The 19,409-nt window shown below is 38.3% G+C and overlaps 1 protein-coding gene across 1 annotated transcript; it reads right to left on the bottom strand.

The window, feature by feature from the left end:
• Positions 1-467: 467 nt before the first annotated feature.
• On the bottom strand, positions 468-14,321 carry FGF23 (fibroblast growth factor 23). The gene is made up of 3 exons (XM_074194618.1): positions 13,993-14,321; positions 3,192-3,295; positions 468-1,028 (listed from the first exon to the last, which is right to left on the bottom strand). Exons 1-3 carry the CDS (start codon positions 14,192-14,194, stop codon positions 600-602), a joined length of 735 nt encoding a protein of 244 aa, XP_074050719.1. The 5' UTR covers positions 14,195-14,321; the 3' UTR covers positions 468-599.
• Positions 14,322-19,409: the final 5,088 nt, after the last annotated feature.

Genomic DNA, 19,409 nt, shown 5'->3' with positions numbered 1-19,409 from the left:
TACATAAATTTAAGATTTGCCTAATCAGGATAATAACTTCATAAGCAAGTAGAAAAATAGCTATTTATAAGATGCATCAAGATTATAGGGTACATATCTTGTCCTGATTGCAAAGGAAGAAAAGTGTGATGAATGGGTTATGAACACCAAAGAGCAAAGATTGACTTCAAGTTGGTCAAAGTTTGGCTGTTTACTCTAGGATCAAGTCTTTTTTTTTAAACCAGTGTACTCCCCCTAAACTGGAAGAAGTCACAGGAATAATGTTATCAGTTGATAGCCAAAATCTATTGAAAGCAAAACTTCTAACAGTTAATTGAAGATGAAAGGGGTGACCTTCCATATTAAGATCTGGATGAGAAATATTAAGATCTGGGTGAGAAAGGGAGCAGAATTTACCACTCAATCTAGGGATAAGGTCCTAGGTCTTAAAGATATGGTGTTCCAGATTTAGTTCCCATGGGGTTTTAAGATAGGAAAGGGGAGGAAAAAGTTGATCTCTTCCTTGTTCTTTAAGGTTTAGCATTCTGGATTCCTTAAAGATGGGCTAGCTGCTAACAAGATGAATTTAGGGGTGGTTAAAAGATTTTTATTGTAGTCCATTAAGCAGCCTTGGGGACATGGAGACACCTTTCCAAACTCATCCGACCAGGGTAGGGTAATTGATTGCTATTTCTGAGTATTTTCAAAGGGTCATCGGCTACGACACTGTTCTCTTCAGCGCTATGGAGTTCCTGGGAGCAGGGAGTCATCCTTGATCGAGGTTTCAGTACATTCATTGGGTCTAAGTCAGGACTGTTCTCAGCGCTCCGGGTGTGCCTATGGGGTTCAGGTGTGTTGAAGTGGATAATGGGGATTTCATTCCTCCGAGACAGGAACTGGGAGTAAGGAGGTGGATTCATGCCAGGCAAGAAGGCCCTCTTTGCCTTTCCAAGACTGATCAGGAAGTTGTTCTGGGGAGAGTGATAGATGTCATATCCATTTTCTAATGTCTGGTGTTTGAACCTGCAATTTTCTGGGCTGAAAAAATGCTGAAAGGACAAAGAAAGAACCATGTGAAGGCTGGTTTAAAAACTCATTTTCCAGGGTCAACATAGAAGGTCACATTTATGTATCAACTTAGTCTCTCAACTTTCTTTTCCTTCAATCCTGTATAGCAGTTAGTATAAACATTAGACCCATTTTATAGATGAAGAAATGAAGACTTAGAGATGTTATGTGACTTGTCAGTGATTGTTAGAAAACAATTAGGATTGGACCTGTGATTCTAATGTAATTAATCTTAATTCCCAAAGTGCACTCTTCCAAATAATTCCCAAAGAGCTCTTCTACCTCTTTGCAAGATTGGCTTGAGACTTTGTGATATATTCCCAATTGTAACATCAAGCCATTTGACTTTATAAATTAGAAAGAACTACTCAAACTCAAGTTGTACATAGTCATAGGGAAGATAAAGGCTACAGAGTTTCATGATTATTAAATAGTGTTGATAGTGGCAAACTGAGTTCAATGATCAGAAAGAACCATTCTCTTTCTGTCATGGATATGATGACCTCATCCTTTCACTTTAGGATCTGCTGGGGTTTTTTTTTTTGCAGGGCAATGGGGTTAAGTGACTTGCCCAAGGCCACACAGCTAGGTAATTATTAAGTGTGTCAGGCTGGATTTGAACTCAGGTCCTCCTGACTCCAGGGCCAGTGCTCTATCCACTGAGCTACCTAGCTGTGCCTGGGTCAGCAGTATTGCAGGTGTGTATTCAGAATAGGTTATTTGTCATGATCAAGGAAGTAATTGGATCCAAGATGCTTCTTTCTAAGGTATTTGAATCTGGGTAAATTTGTCCTTCCCCCAAGTTCATTGTATACTTAATTGTAAAAACTTATGCTGGGCATCTCTCTGGTTCCTCCTCACCACTTCATTACAGAGTCAATTCACTAAAACAGATGATGGATGAGGAAACCCAGAGCGGAAGCTTACAAAGTAGTATTAAGCAGCAAAGACTGAGCAAAAGAATTATGCCCTTATGGTCCCATCTCCCCCCCCCCCCCCCCGGAAAGATGGGAAATTGTTTCTAGTTAAGAAAATTGAAGTAAAAATGCAGGAATAACCCATCAAACCCTTCAACTCCCAGGGAGTCATTGTCTTCTTGCTGCCTACTAACCACCCCCAAACTACTTTTAAAATTCTTCTCCTTATTCCCACTTCTTTCCAATTCAACAATAATTACATGTTGAAATTCCCATTCTTTCAAGACAGTTAAATTGCTTCATCCAAGAACATGTAGACTGATACACTCCTAGAGGGAATTGCTACTTAAGTATCATCTAGTTAAATATCTAACTGCTGCACAGGGAGATAAAGTGACCCAGAAGTTGTATGTAGCAGAGACATGATTCAAATTTAGCATACTTTACACTAACAAGGAGACAGGAAATATAAATGTCACCAGTACTAGTTTCACAATCAACAGTTATTGTAATTTCATGATGGTGTAACTTCTGAGATTAGTTATTTTCTTGTATATGCACAAATCCTTTGGTTGAAGAAACAAGCTTGATTTGGAAATAAAAGGATACATAGCTGAATCTTTCACTGATGACTCCTGCATAGTATAGTTAAGGTTTTCAATCCATTTGCTTTGCAGGATGCCAGATACTGAACTTGAAGCTTGCTCGTCACTGTCACTCAAGCTGCATTCCCCCACAATTTAGTATTCTGCATGTGTACTTAATTATATAGAATTGGATACCAGAGTTTCAAAGTATGTTGAGGTGGTCTAATATATCATTCTCATCTCCAGATAAGAAAACTGAGGTTTAGATAGGCTTAATGACTTGCCTTTTTTATAAAGGAATAGGAGCCATGGATCAGATTCCTTAAAGGATGGATTTGGATTGTTTGAAACTTTGACATCTGTTGAACTTCAGATATGAGGGCAGACAAAACCTGAACTAACCAGAGATCCTAGTAGTCTCCCAAAGGCTTGGTTTTCAACAAAGAAAAGTGGAATATTGAGATAATTCAGGGAGATTCACCACATTTTAATGGCATTAGCATCTTGGTCTGGGAAAAGGGACCATGAGAAAAAGTAGGCCATCAGAATATGAACCAGATGGAATTATTCTATTCTAAAATTCTATGATTCTCTCAACAGCCAGACAATGACTTGCAGATCATAGAGTCCAAAGACTCACCGATCCGAAGATGTTGCCCCTGAGGTCCATACAAAGATATCTCCTGCTCATCACTCCAGTTATTATCACTAGGCCAGCATCCTCTGATCTGATCATCAAGGCACCTGTTGAAAAAAACATCTGAGATGAAAAGTTCACATTGTCTTATTTTTGCATTCATATAAGTTTCTCCTTTCTGAAGCTTTCCTGGGTTGATTAGAATAAAGAAAATAACTAACTCCCACATTATACTATACAACTGCTACTCCAGCTTCATCCCTGCACAGTTTATTATCTGACAAGTGGATCTAATTGTGGGGAATAGAATCCTAGAACTGCAAAGTACCTTAAAAGTGTTCTAATCTAGCCCTCTAATAGAAATAAAGAAACAGAGCCTCAGGCTAAATTTAGCAGACCTCAAAATACACATTCTAACCCATTAACAACTCTTCCCCCTTAAACAGAATCAACCTGATGGAATTATAAGATTTAGCCACTGAATGAAAAAAACTAGCTACAGAATAGCTACACACTTTATGGTCTTTAAAAAACCAGAAAGCCAGCTTGGCAATCATTTAACTTGAAGAAAGTTCACTTTCCACCTTTTCCCTTTCCCCCATATAGGAAAAAGGAAATGGGAATTTCTTCTCTTTCTTTCCCTCCATCATTTTCTGTCTTACAACAGGAACACATGCAAGTGAACAAAAGAGTCCAGCTTCAGAATCTACCAGAATAGAGAGAGCCTGGTACAATAATTAGGTGAGAAATTGGAATGAAAGGAAAGTATCTTAGAATAGCTGATACTTAACAAAAGAAAGTTTGCTTAGTCATGGCAGGGGAAAGATATTCAGAGAACCAAAAGGGTATTCAGCAAAAATATAGCTCTGATCAGTCGAGTAAAGCTTCCCTGCCTCTAAATTGCCTTCAAAATAATGACAGAGGAGCCAGATGACAATTTGTGCTGCAATTTTTGATTTAATCAGTCTCTTTGGTCTTTGGTTCCATAAACTAATTACTCAGAAGAATTTCAAAACTAATCAGTCTTGTGTGAGTTAGAGCCTAAAGAGCATCACTTCTACCATAGTCTGGATCCTGGGACCCTGCTGTTCAGGAGGTGGTAAACCTCTGAGAGAACAGAACTAGGTAGGTTACTGCTGATCCTAGGACATGGGTGCCAGTTCTTTCCAAAAGTACAGCCCCATGCCCCAAGGACCTGGTAGCGGTAGAATTATGTTTCTTTGGTCCCATGTCTTTCCCACATGTGTGCCTCTCTACTAGTGAATTTTATGTTTTTCATTTTTCCCATTGACACTAGATATATTTGTGGGATAGTGTCCTGTTGTTATGGAGAAGATGTTTTTGTTGTTAACTGTCCTTACTTTACAACTTCATTTATATGAAAGCTATTAACTGTTCTCTTGTTTTGAGCTAATTATTTCCTCTGGCTGTTTAGAGACAAAGCCAAATAAATATATCAGCGGGGCTCGTGATCTTTAGTTTTAGAAGTAGAGACCCACAGAGCACTTTTTTTAGTTTTTTTTTTTTGCAAGGCAAATGGGGTTAAGTGGCTTGCCCAAGGCCACACAGCTAGGTAATTATTAAGCATCTGAGACTGGATTTGAACCCAGGTATTCCTGACTCCAGGGCTGGTGCTTTATCCACTGGGCCACTTAGCTGCTCCATAGAGCACTTTTAACCTGAGGTAGTTTTATCCTCTAGGAAAGCTCAGGCTACAAATGTGAGTTGAAGATGGGGGTAAGGAGAGAGGGTTTTATTGTCCTCATTTTATGAATAAGTAAGTTGAGGCTAAGCAGCATTAAGTGACTTTGCAATGAGCACACTGCAAATATCAAAGAACTTTAATAACTCCTGACTTTCCCACACATATTATTGCTTTTCTGCTCACTTGCTTATGCTCTTCATATCTATAGTAATAACAGTTACAATTTACTAAATAGTAATTTATATTGTAAGTTGCTCACTTTATCTATCTGGCCCCAGAGCAGACCATGTTTCATTTTCATAGTCCAGTCATTCTGTCTGTCAAGTTATCTTGAAGTTATCTTGTATCTCTCTGAAGCTGCTGGCCTTCTGTATCTGATCAGTCCTAGAAAAAGTTAATATACTCTTCGGTGAAACTCTTATTCTGGGTCCTGGCCATCTTGATTGGTGACTAAGTGAGTGAAAAACTTAATTTATATTACCTTGGACCTTCTTTGCCATGGTGTATTCTCACTTATATTTATATTTCCAGTTTTAGCCAGTGTCTGGCATTCAATATATAATGCTTTTCAGTTTGAAAAGTATTTGAAATCCATTATAGCTCAGATATAACAAAAGAAGGTTAAGGCTCCACTATACTTAAGTCAATAATCATATTACTTTGGGCAAACCACTCACATCTTGTTCATTAAAGGTCACCACGCAAAATCTAGATGTTGACTTGTCTGGTGTGTTGGATTTTTCTTCATGTGTGGATTAGTTGCAGTGCCCAGTGGAGTCCTTTCCAACTCTGAAACTCTGTGATCCCTGCCAGGCAGAGAGAAATCTGAAAAACTCCCCTTTTTGACAGTGTATTCCAGCAAAAGAGAATTATTTGCTTTGGCAAGGAGTTTGATACGGCTCATAGTAGCTACGAGCAATATCTGGTGCCACCTACTGGGAATGATGGGATGTGCAAGAGGCCCTCATAAGGACCTTCTGCTATGAGCTGACTGATGGCAACAATGGGAGAAACCACCTTTAGTGCAACACCTGAAAACATCTTCTGAAAGCTTTACAGAATTGCAGGAAGATCTACCTGGCAACAACAGCTGGGAGGAGTAGGGAAAGAAAAAGGAAGTCATTTGTGCCCAAGTCCTGTGCAGACCCTTGGGAGAGAGTCACTTGGGAGGAGTGTACCATTATTTTCCATGAATTCTGTAGTCAATTGCTCTTTGTTTCCTTTTACCATTTGGTAAGATTTCCTTTAATTCTGTGAGCTATGTCCTTGCTAGTGGGGAGTTGCTCTTGAGATATGCTAGACTTGGAATTAGAAAGGCCCGTTCAACTCTTGCTTCACACACTGTGTGACCCTAGCTAAGTCAATTAATCTCTGTCTACCTCAGTCTCCTCATCTCTAAAATGAGACTCATGACAACACCTACCTCTTAGTGTTACTCTGAAGGTAAGATGAGATAATTTGGTGATATACTATATAAATGCTGGCTACTGCCACAACTATTATTATTTAAGATTTTTGCTTCTATATTCATCAGGGAGATAGGTCTATAATTTTCTTTCTCTGTTTTAACTCTTCCTGGTTAAGGTATCAACACCATACTGGTGTCATAGAAAGAGTTAGGCAGAGTTCTGTCTTCATCTATTTTTCCAAAGAGCTTATATAGAATTGGGACCACTTGTCCCTTAAATGTTTGATGGAATTCACTTCTGAATCCTTTTGTTCCTGGAGATTTTTTCTTAGGGAGTCCAATAATGGCTTTCACAACTATTATTATTAACCATCACTGTTTTATTACCAGGCAGAGATTTTCTCAGGCTTCTGCATTAAGAAAAAAATTCCAAAAAAGTATAACTTGAGCTCTTCAACGTGAGTGGGGGGGGGAGACTTGAACCCAGACACTACAGGAGAAACTCATTAAACCCTTCTGTCTCCTGGACTAAAGCATAAAAAAAGGCCTTAAGAATGACAATTCACCCAATAGGGAAAAAAAAACCCCTTCATATGCCACCTTTGACAGGTATTTACTCTTTCTGATCCTTAATTTCCTCATCTGTAAATCAGGGATGGCTTGATGCCTGCCTTACAGAGTTGTTACTGTGAAAATCACATGAGGTAATAGATATGGATGAGCTTTGAAGAGTGAAAGATGCCTCAAAGGGCTGGGACTTTAGTTCCCTAGTAGAAACATGTGCACTGATGCTTTTAGGATGAGAAGGTGTCTTTTGGCAGTTTGCCCAGGCATGGTAAAACTTGGTTCATGTCTTGTTTCATCCTCTATAAAAACCCACTAAAATGGCAGGCAGCAGGACACAAGGGAAAGAGAATGAACCTTGGAGTAAACAGATCTGGAGAAATCTACTTGATACTGCCTTCTGGGAGGTCCACAGAATTTTAGAAAGATTCATCTGGCTACAGCAAATAAATTCTCTTCTGACATCTATCTGCAAGTTGTTTAACCTCATGTTATGCTGGCCAGTTAAAACTATGAATTGCAGAACAGTCGCCATCAGTAGATATTTCCACTATACCAATGAAATCATGGGTCCAGTAAAAAACAAACAAAAAAAAATGCTATAATACTATATATCAGAAAGAAGTGAGATAAACTTATAAGATAAAGCACCAACAAGTTCCATCAAGTACTGTTCAATATAAAACCCCAAGAGCAAGTAGAATGCCATTCAGCAAGCAATTAAGTCCTTCCTTTGTGCTAAAGCACTATGCTAAACTAAGAAGGTTCCAAAGAGGGGCTCTATACTTATGCCTTAGAAAAATGGGTAAAGGATCTTTGGGAAGAAAGTTTGGTTGCCTGTCTGAGGAGAAAGGTATCTCACTAAACAAATATCAAATTCTCAAGAGGTCCTGTCTACATAAGCAAGTTCAATTGACTGAAAGTCTTACTGCTAACTCTCAGACAAACATTTATCTTTTCTGAACTTCTAATGCCCACCTGTTAAAGAGATTTAAAAAATACCTAGTTTTCATCTTCCCTGGGAGTCTGGGAGGATGAATGAATGATAAATGTTAAGGATTTGCAAGAGAAAGAAAACTTCATGATGAAAGATAAAAGACACTAGGGAAATTCATTGTCACAGGGGTAAAGGGGAAAGAAGTGTAAGAGAAAAAGAGGGGGAGAAAAGAAATAGGAAGGAGGAGACAATAATGAAAAGACTGAATCCACAAAACAATGCTATCCTGATTATCCCTTTCCATAAAGAATGGGAAAATGGGGAATGAGAGGAATAGATAAATAATTTAGATTTGGGGAAGAGCTAACTTCCCTGTGCTTTTGAGACACTTTTTTTTTTAGATTTTTCAAGGCAATGGGGTTAAGTGACTTGCCCAAGGCCACACAGCTAGGTAATTATTAAGTGTCTGAAGCCGGATTTGAACTCAGGTACTCCTGACTCCAGGGCCGGTGATATATCCACTGTACCACCTAGCCGCCCCTTGAGACACACTTTCAAAGAAAGTTTGTAGGATTTAAGAATTTTCAATTTTTTTTCAGATTATATGCATACACATATACACACACACACACACACACACACACATAATCCTATATATGAGGGATGGGGGTAGAAATCGAAGGAAGCTTCACTAAGCATATCCCTTTTCTTGAGTCTTTCCTCCATGTTTCACTATACCATGCCCTCCAATGGCTCTGCCTCTAGCTAGTCCTGCCAAGCTGGAAAAACTTTAAGAACCATTCCAGTGATAGGCTGTACTTCTCTCACTGGAGGTCTAGGATGCTAAAGATCTCAAAGCTTAGCCAGGACAACTGATCAGCCATGGCTACTTATGAAGATCATGCATATTACACCAGTGAGATCACTGGTCCTTGAAATACTGAAATAAAATGGACAAATTAACCATATGAATAAGATCTCATGGGGAATGTTTTCTTAAGAGACTCTTTCGGGGCGGCTAGGTGGTGTAGTGGATAAAGCACCAGCCCTGGAGTCAGGAGTACCTGGGTTCAAATCCAGTCTCAGACACTTAGTAATTACCTAGCTGTGTGGCCTTGGGCAAGCCACTTAACCCCATTTGCCTTGCAAAAAAACCTAAAAGAAAGAGAAAATTTAAAGCTATTTGTTGTCCACTGTTATGCTAATTAAATTTTTTATTCATTTGTGCTGTTTCCATCTTGGGGGTCTACTTAGCTAGTTGGATATATTAGTTTGTCTTTTTGGACTTCGTGAACTTTGTAGGGAACTCTAAGTGAGGAAATTCCCTCTGCCAGTGCAGATGTTTTATTTATAGTCACACAGAATTGCCTCATAGTAGTAAGAGGTTAGGGAAATTGCCTGGTACCACAAAGTCGGTACATGTCAGACATGGAACTTGATTTTAGGACTTCCTCACTGAGAGGCTTGGCTTTTTCCCCATAATAAAAATGTCTTGTTTAAAAATAATCTTCTCTCTGAAGCCCTCATTTCAGCTTATTCAGATTGACCTCTCCACCCACTTCAGCTCTTCTGGATTAATGATGGTTTCCTTTTTTTTTTTTAAAGAATATTAGATTTTATCTTCCCCAAAGAAAGGGATAGAACATAATTTCTTTGAGAGGAGAGACTTTATTTTTGTTTTCTGGATCTCTGGGTCCTAGTATATAGGGAATATTTAATGACTAATTCAATTTACTAAAGAAAAAGTCTTTCTACATACAAAAAAAAAACCCCAAATTAAACAGTCCCTTTCCCCAAGGAGATTACAATGACCTAAAATACTAATTTTTGTTGGTTTTTGTGAAGTGATGAGGTTAAGTGACTTGTCCAAGGTCACACAGCTTGTAAGTTTCAAGTGTCTGAGGCTATAATTGAACTCAGGTCCTCCTGATTCCAGGGACAGTGCTCTGTCCACTGTCCACCCTAGTGGCCCCAATATAGAATATTCAAAGAGGAAAAGACTGTATGACAGAATTGCACTGGGAAGAGGAAGCCAAAACCCTGGGTTTGAGGTTCCCTGGACTTGTTGACCTCTTGATGAAACTCTTAATTTAAATTGTTGATCTAAGTAGAACTCTTCCTCTGTTCTTGATAATAATCCAAGATGAAGTATTCTAACATCATTTAACCAGTCAATGATAGGCAATGAAAATAATAGCTTGAATTTACATTATATTTTAAGGTCTACAAAGCACTTTTCCTCATAACAACCCCCTCCCCCCCATTTCTATAGGGAGGAAACTGGCTCAGAGAAAGGGGTTTATTTGCCAAGGTCACACAGCTTTAGGAAATGTCCGAATTGACATTTTAACCAGCTCTCCAGGAACATAAGTCAAGTATGCTTCCTTTCACATACCACACAATCTCTTGGGTGCAATTCTTAGATGCAACTTTCATTCCGGCCTCCAACTTTTATTTTTCTTTTTCAGATTAACATATTTGTGAAAAGTTTTCCTCCTAAAATACAACTCCAGAGTTTCTTTGCAGAAATGGTAGAAAATGGTAGAAAAAATATATATAATTTTTAAGATAGTTTTTCTGTACTACATTTTCTTCTTTCTCTTTTTTTTTCAATAAGGAACTGCTTCTGGAGAGGAATATATTTTGAAAAAAAGTAACATTACTATAATAGATGTCAATGAAAATATTTTTAAATTGTATCCTAGAATATAAAGAATTTGTCTCTTTGGACAGTGATAACCAACTCAACTAGGAAAAGGAACTGTTAATCCATACCTAAGGATCCTTATAGTTGGCATTACTGATTTTGTCTTGAAATGTAATGTTATCTCTGTTTTGTTGTAGTTCTAACTATATAAATAAATATTTCTTAATAACATTTTAATCTGGTATAGTATATTTGGGAATGTTGTAGGCCACATGCCCACATACCTTTGTGCTAGAATGTAAAAGAGTACAGAGTAGGGTGGGGTGCAAATGGCCCAGTTGTTAAGATTTCAGTGACACTGGATATTTGCGTTTAGACTAAATCCTTAATTAAAAAAAATTATTTACAAATTTCTATTGTGTTCCTTGGGTTCTATAACTTTCTTTGCATCTAGAAATACTTTCACTTACTCTTCTGACCACCTTTGGTCCTTACCTATATTAGTTTATCACATACTGTGTAATGTTATTAATATCTTTTTATGCATATTTTCTCTCAACAACTGGACTATCAATTTACTGAAGTCAGGGTCTATGTATTATTTAGAGTGTCCCAAATACCTTAGTGCAGTTTTAAACTAGTAAAGATAGTGGGTCCCAGTAGCCAATAAGACATTAGTAAGGCAGTTGCTCTAAGGAATTTAAGCTATTAAAACTAATTAATGTTTTTTAAGCTATTAAAGCTTACAACTGCACTAAAATCTTTAGGACACTGTATTGCCAATAGCACCTTGTGTGCAGTAAGACTGAATATCTCTTTCATCTCTAAAAATGGGTTTTGAAAAATAAAATGGCTTGTCCAGTGGGACATAGTAGTGGAGCTAGAACTACATTTAGAGATTTTCAAAGAAGACAATTCCACACCCACCTTTACTAAGCCATCCTAAAGTCCATAGTCTAAATATGTCTGTCTATGTCATTTAGTCTGCTTCATTGCCCCTAGGGCTCTCCAATTGTATACTACTCAACTACTTGGAATAGGACAAGAGGAAATGAATCTATTACAGGAAAAATTCATGATCTGTGGTAACTTTATAGAGGTAGGCAATCACTAGTTATGGAGGTCCTGGAACCTCCTCCTTTCTACCCCACATTAGCCCACATCTCCCTCCTACCTCTGCCACTTGTTATTTGTTGTGTTACCTACTGGGTCTTTGATGGGATGGTTTTGTTAGTCAGCTCCTATTAACTGGAGAGCTAATTTAAAATTTTCATTGTGAACATTTACACCTCAGAAATTGCTACAAGTCAGAGCTCTATCATTTTGTTGATAGTCTAGACTTAAGAAAGTGATGGGAAAAATGTTAATTTGGCAGGTTAAACTTAAAAGTTTTGTCCCAAACATTACCCACTCTTCCCCCTCCCCAAATAAAGTAGGTAGTTAATCATTTTCCAACATATCATTGCTTCTATTTCCTCATGACTAGAATGAGAAGTATGCATTAAACTAAGATAATCATAGTTGACATTTATGCCACATTTGAAGGTTTATAAAGACAATTTACCTGTCATCTCATTTCATCCTCATTTTGGCTGAGTAGGGTCAATAGTAGAGGAATTATCTTTATGATCCTTTCCCATTTTTAAATCCAATAATCGTATTTTCTTTCTAATGCTCTTTTGAACTGGTGCATCTGTTATTACACCAAACTGCCTCCCTTATCTGCACACTAGGGAGCAAAAGGACCCAGTTTGACCTCTATATGTAAGTCTCACATATATGTGACCATGGATGAAAATGCCTGGTCCCCCTGAATCTAAGTTTCCTCAATTACTCAAATAGAGATAATAAAGCAGTGTGGTAGAGTGGATAGAGACCTGATCTTGAAGCTAGGAAGATCTAGCTTCACATTTTGCTTTTGATACGTACTGATGGTGAGGCTAGCTAAATATTACTTAAGAGTGTTTTAGGCAATTTTCTGAGATTACAATTTGCAGAGCAGGTGTCAATCTGCATTAATGAAAAGACTTTCCTCATTTCAGAATTTAGGATAACATTCACATCATAGATTCAATTCCTATCCGTAACTTTTGCATTGCCTTTTACAATGTAAGTTATTCTTGGGCAGGTTGGTGGTACAGTGGACAGAGCTAGCTAGTCAAGAAACCCTGATTTGGGGCAGCTAGGTGGCGCAATGGATAGAGCACTGGCCCTGGAGTCAGGAGTACCTGAGTTCAAATTTAGCCTCAGACACTTAACAATTACCTAGCTGTGTGGCCTTGGGCAAGCCATTTAACCCCATTGCCTTGCAAAAACTAAAACGAAAACAAAAAAAACCCTGAATTCAAATCCAGTCTCAGATGATAACTAACTGTGTGACTCTGGATAAATCACAACATGTTTATTTAAGTTTCCTCATCAGTAAAATGAAGATAACAATATTACCTACCTCCTAGGGTGATTGTGAGAATAAAATAAAAAATTTGAAAGCACTTTGTGAAACCATTAGTGCCATAACTAGAAGGAAGCTTCTAGATCATTTATTCTAGGAACCCTTATCCTGAGATCTATGAACTTGTGTTTTTAAAAAAAATTGATAATTGTTTTCAATATAATTGACTTTCTTTATTATCCTATGTATTTTATTTTCTACATTACATTGCTCTGAAAAGAGGTCCATAAGCTTTATCAGACTGCCAAAGGGATTCTTGAGACAAAAACCAAAAACTGCATAGAAATAGACGAATTTAGTGAACTCCTAGACAGGAAGGACACACATTAGAATCTAGCCCCTGACATTTCTTGGCTTACAACCCTGACCCATTGTTTAACTTCCCCATGCCTCAATTTTCTCATCTGCAAAATGGGTCTACCTCCCAGGGTTATTGTAAGGCTCTTAGGAGATCAATTAGAAAAAAAATACTTTGCGAATTCTAAAGTATTAGAAAGGATCTCCCCAACATCTTAGACTTTTCCAAACACCAGCTACTATTTTATTGAGGAGGAAAATGAGGCACAGAGAGATGGAATAATATGGCAAAAATTATAGTGACGTCAACTAACTAATCAGCAGACGTGGAATTTGAACCCAGTTCTTCTCATTCAAAAGCTGGTATACTCTTATCTCCATTGCCTACCATCCCTATTTAAGTGAATGAATGAGTAAAGGAAGGGAAGGGAGGAGGTAGAGGGAAAAGATAGGAATAGGGTCAGGAAGAAACTTTAAGGGAACTATATAATCCAGTTTATGGGTATAATTTGACCTCTCAGGATTTTCAGGCGACAATTTTGCTTGCTAACACAAAATTATCCCAAAGTCCACAATCCATCTCCTCCAGCCTTTATTTGGCTTTTCTACCATCACCACTGCTTCCTTCTCTCTAAAGATGTGACAGAAATGGCAAATGGATTGGATAGCTCTACTGAATGATCAAAGGATCTGTTAGAGATGCCTTCTAGTCAACATAATTTGAATTTTCCCCTTTACCAAGGGTCAAATTGATGACTTCCCATTTCTTTCTAGAGTTCTAACCCTCTACTTACTATAGATGGTTTGATGAGGAGACCCATCCACATGGCCATCTTTGTGGATCTGCAGGTGATAGCTGTTCCTGGCTGTTGCCGTGTATAGGTGAGTCAGGCCCCCCCAGTCGAAGCTGAGCAGAGGAGAAGCATTGGGGAAGGCCTGGATGACCCTCAAGCTGCACAGAGCACAAAATAGGAACCTGAGGCAGACCCCTGGCATCCTGATGTTCTCTGAATGGTTGGGGTGGAGGGGTTGAAATCAGACACTCGTTCCCCACTTCTGCCTGCTTAGAGCTCTCTTCTTCCTCCCTGTGGAAGCTTAAGCTGGGGATTCTGTTGAGTCTCCCTCCTTTTCTTAGAGGGACTTTTAAAGGGCAGCAGTATGACATCAAACAGGAAAAACTCTGCTGTCCACATCCTCTGTGCTGTAATCAGTCCATTTGAAGAAAGTGCAAAGACCTCAAAGACACACGGAAGGCATGTTGGTTTCCCTAGAGAGAGAAACAGGGTTGTTCACACACACACACACACACACACACACACACACACACACACACACACACACACACAAACACACACCTCAATTTCAAGACAGCTTTCCAAAAAGTGGATGTGTGGGCAAAAATTATCTGCAATTCTGGGATGTCTGTTGACCTGCTCCACCCACCTCCACCAGGAAAAGAGAAGGCAGCAGCCTCCCAAGTGACCTAGCTTAAGACAGACGCCTGAAATCCTATTGTAATCCTATTCGGCAATAAATAAATAAAAACCTGGAATTTTGTGGGTTCAAAAACAAGGTACCCTCAAATAAAATTGAATTTTTAAAAAATGACTTGGCCTTTTTATTAAAAGGTTTTTTTTTTGTGGTCACAAGACAAAATGAGGACAAAAGGGGATGAATCTAACAGACTCCTGTAGCCTTTGCTATAGGATCAGGGACATAGGAGCAGAGAATTTAACATTGGAAAAGTCGAAGAAATTGAAACCCAACATTAAGTAGCTTATCTAAGAACATATAACTCATAATGAGACAATTAGGTGATGAGAGAATAGAACACAAAAACCTGAGTTCAAATCCAACTAACTTGCTATGTGACCCTGAGCATTTAATTCATTTAAATTTAATTCATGTAATTCAGCTTCAGTTTCCTCATCTATAAAATGGGGAAAATAATAGACCCATCTCCCTGGGTTGTCATGAAGATAAAAAGAGATGGGATTTGTAAAGGTCCTGTTCAAATCTTAAAGCATTTATAGAAAGGATAACTATTATTAATAAGGAAAAAAATAGGATTTGAATTTAGTCCTTCTGATTCCAAAGTCAATAAACTTTGCACTATCTCCTGCTTCCAGTTCAGGGAACTTTTTCCTTAATGAATGTGAGATATAAGGGCCTGAATCTAGGCCCCAGGAGAGCAAGAGGCTTACTTTTTAACTAGTGGTGAATTAGAGACTTGGGTTTTTTTGGTTTGGTTTGGTTTTATTACATATCATGTATATGTACATACATACATACAAATGTTTAAGAAGTATCATTTTAAAGAATATCTGGTTCCTCATTTTCCTTTTTTTATGCCAGTATTCCAGAATCTTATTTGATTATTTAGGATTAAGAATCAGGAGACTTGGTCTAAGCTTTTCCACTTAGTGTGAATCCTTAGTCAAATCACTTCATCTAGATGGACTCAGTTTTCTCATCCATAAAATGGGATTTGAACTAGATGATCTCTTATGATTTTCCATTCAATTTGGATAGTCTATGATTCTCTGATTGAATTAATTGAGCAAGGATCTATTGTCATCTTTATGTCCAGCAAGATGCTATGGAGAATATACAAGTATAATACAATCAACACAATGGGAGATGCCACAATGTGCAAAATCCTTTCCTGAGACACTTTTGGAAGGTCCAGAGCCTAATGCTAGGAGGAGATAGGAATTGATATATTAACTAAATTTCAAGGTCCAGCTTAAATGCCAGTAAACTTAAGGTTGACAATACACTTATTAATTAAATTAATTAAATGGAGATCCATTTAACGGATGAGGAAGCTGAGGCTCAGAGGAAGTCAAGTGACTTGCTTATGGACACACTAGCTTTAAGTCAATGAGTCAGAATAGAAATAGAGGCCTGACTCTGAATTCAGCAAATATTTCACTTCTTTTGCTGCCCCTCACTGATTCATGTTGTGCTTTACTTTTACATGGTTATTGCACTTATTGATGTTTTGTTTTGGTTTTTTTTTAGGTTTTTGCAAGGCAAACAAGGTTAAGTGGCTTGCCCAAGCTAGGTAATTGCCACACAGCTAGGTAATTATTTTAGTGTCTGAGACCGGATTTGAACCCAGGTACTCCTGACTCCAGGGCCGATGCTCTATCCACTGCGCCACCTAGCCGCCCCATGCTTATTGCATTTATATAATGTTTGAATCTACTCTACATAGATACCTGATCCCTTTCCTTCTCATCTTCAGCATATTACCCTCTTAATTATCACCCTTTTCTCTAATCTTTAATCTCTATTTCCTTTCCCTAATTCTTTCAATTATACTTGTCTTCCAGATGCTTAAAAAATCTCCACCAGATCTTTCTATTCCCCTCAAGTTATTATTACTTTTCTTTCCACCTTTTCTCAGCCAAATTCATAGGAAAAAAACAAAAACAAAACTCAAAATCTATCTAAATTGATTGCTTCCACATCCTCTCCTCCCTCTCACTCCTCAGTCCTTTGTAATCTGGCTTCTGACCTCATTACTCAACTGAAATTGGTCTCAAAGTTACTCAGTGGGGTTTTTTTTTGGTTGTTGTTGCTGTTTTTTTGTTTTGTTTTTTTTTTTAGTTTTTGTAAGGCAATGGGTTTAAGTGGCTTGGCCAAGGCCACACAGCTAGGTATTGTTAAGTGTCTGAGGGCAGATTTGAACTCAGGTACTCCTGACTCCAGGGCCGGTACTCTATCCACTGAGCCCCCTAGCCACCCCCTCAGTGTTTTCTTAATGGACAATCTGATGGTCTTTTCTGAATTTTTCTCCTTCTTGATCTCTCTGATGTATTAAATGTTTTCTCTTCCTGGATATTTTCTCCTAATTCTTTTCTTATTCTTCGCTCCCATCTATCTGCTGATTTGTCAGATGCCAGTATTCCTTTGCTGGACCACCATCCATCTAATGTTTCCTATATATGACCTCCATACCTTTCACCTGAGCACTTGTCTCTTCTCTCCCTACAGTCATTGTATCAGCTGCCATGCCACCTTATCAACTGCCATGATTTCATTAACATCTATATATGGATGATTCCCTGATCCAGGTATCCAGCTGAGTCTTTCTCCTAAGTTTCAATTCTGAAATGAATTGTCTATTGGACATTTCAAATTGGGAAGACATTTCAAATTCAGCATGTCTAAAACAACTCATGTTTCCTACAAAATTCTTCTATTAATCTTCCCCATTTCTATTGTTCTAGTCTCTTGGGTTCACAACCTCAGCCTTATCCTTGACTCTTCATTCTCATTCCCATCCTTTCTTCCATATCCTATCTATTATCAAAGTTCTATTTTACCTTTGTAACATTTCCTTCCTATATCTCCACTGTCACTCCTGCCCCCTTCATTCAGGCCCTTTGTTCCTTACTCCTATACTGTTGCAGTAGCTCCCTGCATTGATTTTGCCTCCTATCTTACCCTTCTCCAGTCCATCCTCCACTCAGCTAACAAATTACTCTTCCTAAAGCACAGATCTGACCATTTCAACCCATTCACCATTCTATAAACTCTTTATCACCTTCAGGATCAACTATAAAGTTCTCTAGCATCTGGAGACTTTTATCATCTGACTTCCTCCTTCCTTACCTTTCCAGTCTTCTTATCTCTTACTCCACATCACATAGTTGGCAATCCAGTGCTGTTACTCAACAGTGACCTCCTTGTTGTTACTCAACCAAGGGACCCCATCATCTCCTGACTGGGCATTTTCACTGACCTGTCCCCCAGGTTCGGTGTTCACTTCCTCTTCATCCCTACATCCTAGTTCCCTTCAAATCATAGCTAAAAATCTCACCTTTTCCAGGAAGACTTTCCTTATTCCCCTTTATAATAGCACCTTCCCTTCACTGATGAATTAATTCTCTCCATTTTATCTTATGTTAAACTTATTGATGTGCAGTTGTTTCATATTCTCTTCCACATTAGATTAAATCTTTGAAAGCAAAGTTTGTGTTTGTTTTGGGTTTTTTTTGTTGGGTTTTTTTGGGGGGGTTTTTTTGGTATTCTGATTATCCCTGATTTCTCTTCCCCTACTCTAAGTTCCTTCAAGGTAAAGATTAAACTATACTTTTTTTAAAAACCAAATCTGAAATGTTATCTGTGTGTGGATCTACCAGTGAGGGACTTCTCTTAGCAATGCAGATTGGTCTCTGTTCTGCAACTTATCTTTTTTTTTTTGTTTTGTTTTGTTTTGTTTTAGGTTTTTGCAAGACAATGGGGTTAAGTGGCTTGCCAAAGGCCACACAGCTAGGTAATTATTAAGTGTCTGAGGTCACATTTGAACTCAGGTACTCCTGATTCCAGGGCTGGTGCTCTGTCCACTGCGCTACCTAGCCACCCCCTCTGCAACTTATCTTAAGAGAATTGTCTGGGGCAATGAGAGGTTCAATAACTTTCCCTGGCCAGTCAACCTGCCTGCATCAGAGCCCAAGTCTTCCTAGTGGAGAGACCGCTTTTCTATCCATCACATCCTTCTGTCTTATTCAGCTTTAGATCTCTGCTGGCAGAATCTTCTGTGCATAAATAAAGTAGATGGCTGAATGTTTAGTGAATTAATGATATGAGTGTGGAAGAATGCAATATAACATATACATATACTATATATATGTATATATATACACACACACATAATAGGTTTTTGCAAGGCAAATGGAGTTAAGTGGCTTGCCCAAGGCCACACAGCTAGGTAATTTTTAGGTGTTTGAGACCAGATTTGAACCCAGGTACTACTGACTCCAGGGCTGGTGCTTTATCCACTGCGCCACCTAGCCGCCCCAATACAACATATTTTAAACACTTTCTGTGTTCATAACACTGTAGTTACTGAGTTCTAGGGGAGATTTAGATAAGGTAGAAACTTTGTCCTTATGTAATCTACTGACTCCTAAGGAATAAAAGAAATCCAAAGGTTACTGTGGCCATTCTAAAGTTCAAGATGTATTTTCTTAGCCCTACCCATTTAAAATCTTCAGATTATTAACCAAGAGTAATCAGATCCTGAAAGAAAGTAGCTCATAAAAAACTATCCTAATTCTCAGATAATTTAATATAGAAATTTTTTTTGGAGGGGAGGGGTGGAAAGAAGACCTGGGAAAGTAATCTGGATTAATTGATTTACCCAGGTCCACCAGCTAGTAAGTCTCTGAGGCCACATTTGAGCACAGGTCCCCCTGAT

The sequence above is a fragment of the Macrotis lagotis genome, chromosome 7 (assembly GCF_037893015.1).
Source record: "Macrotis lagotis isolate mMagLag1 chromosome 7, bilby.v1.9.chrom.fasta, whole genome shotgun sequence".
Taxonomy (NCBI): domain Eukaryota; kingdom Metazoa; phylum Chordata; class Mammalia; order Peramelemorphia; family Peramelidae; genus Macrotis; species Macrotis lagotis.
Note: the sequence above shows the minus strand (reverse complement) of the source record. Positions and strands in the feature narration are given on the sequence as shown.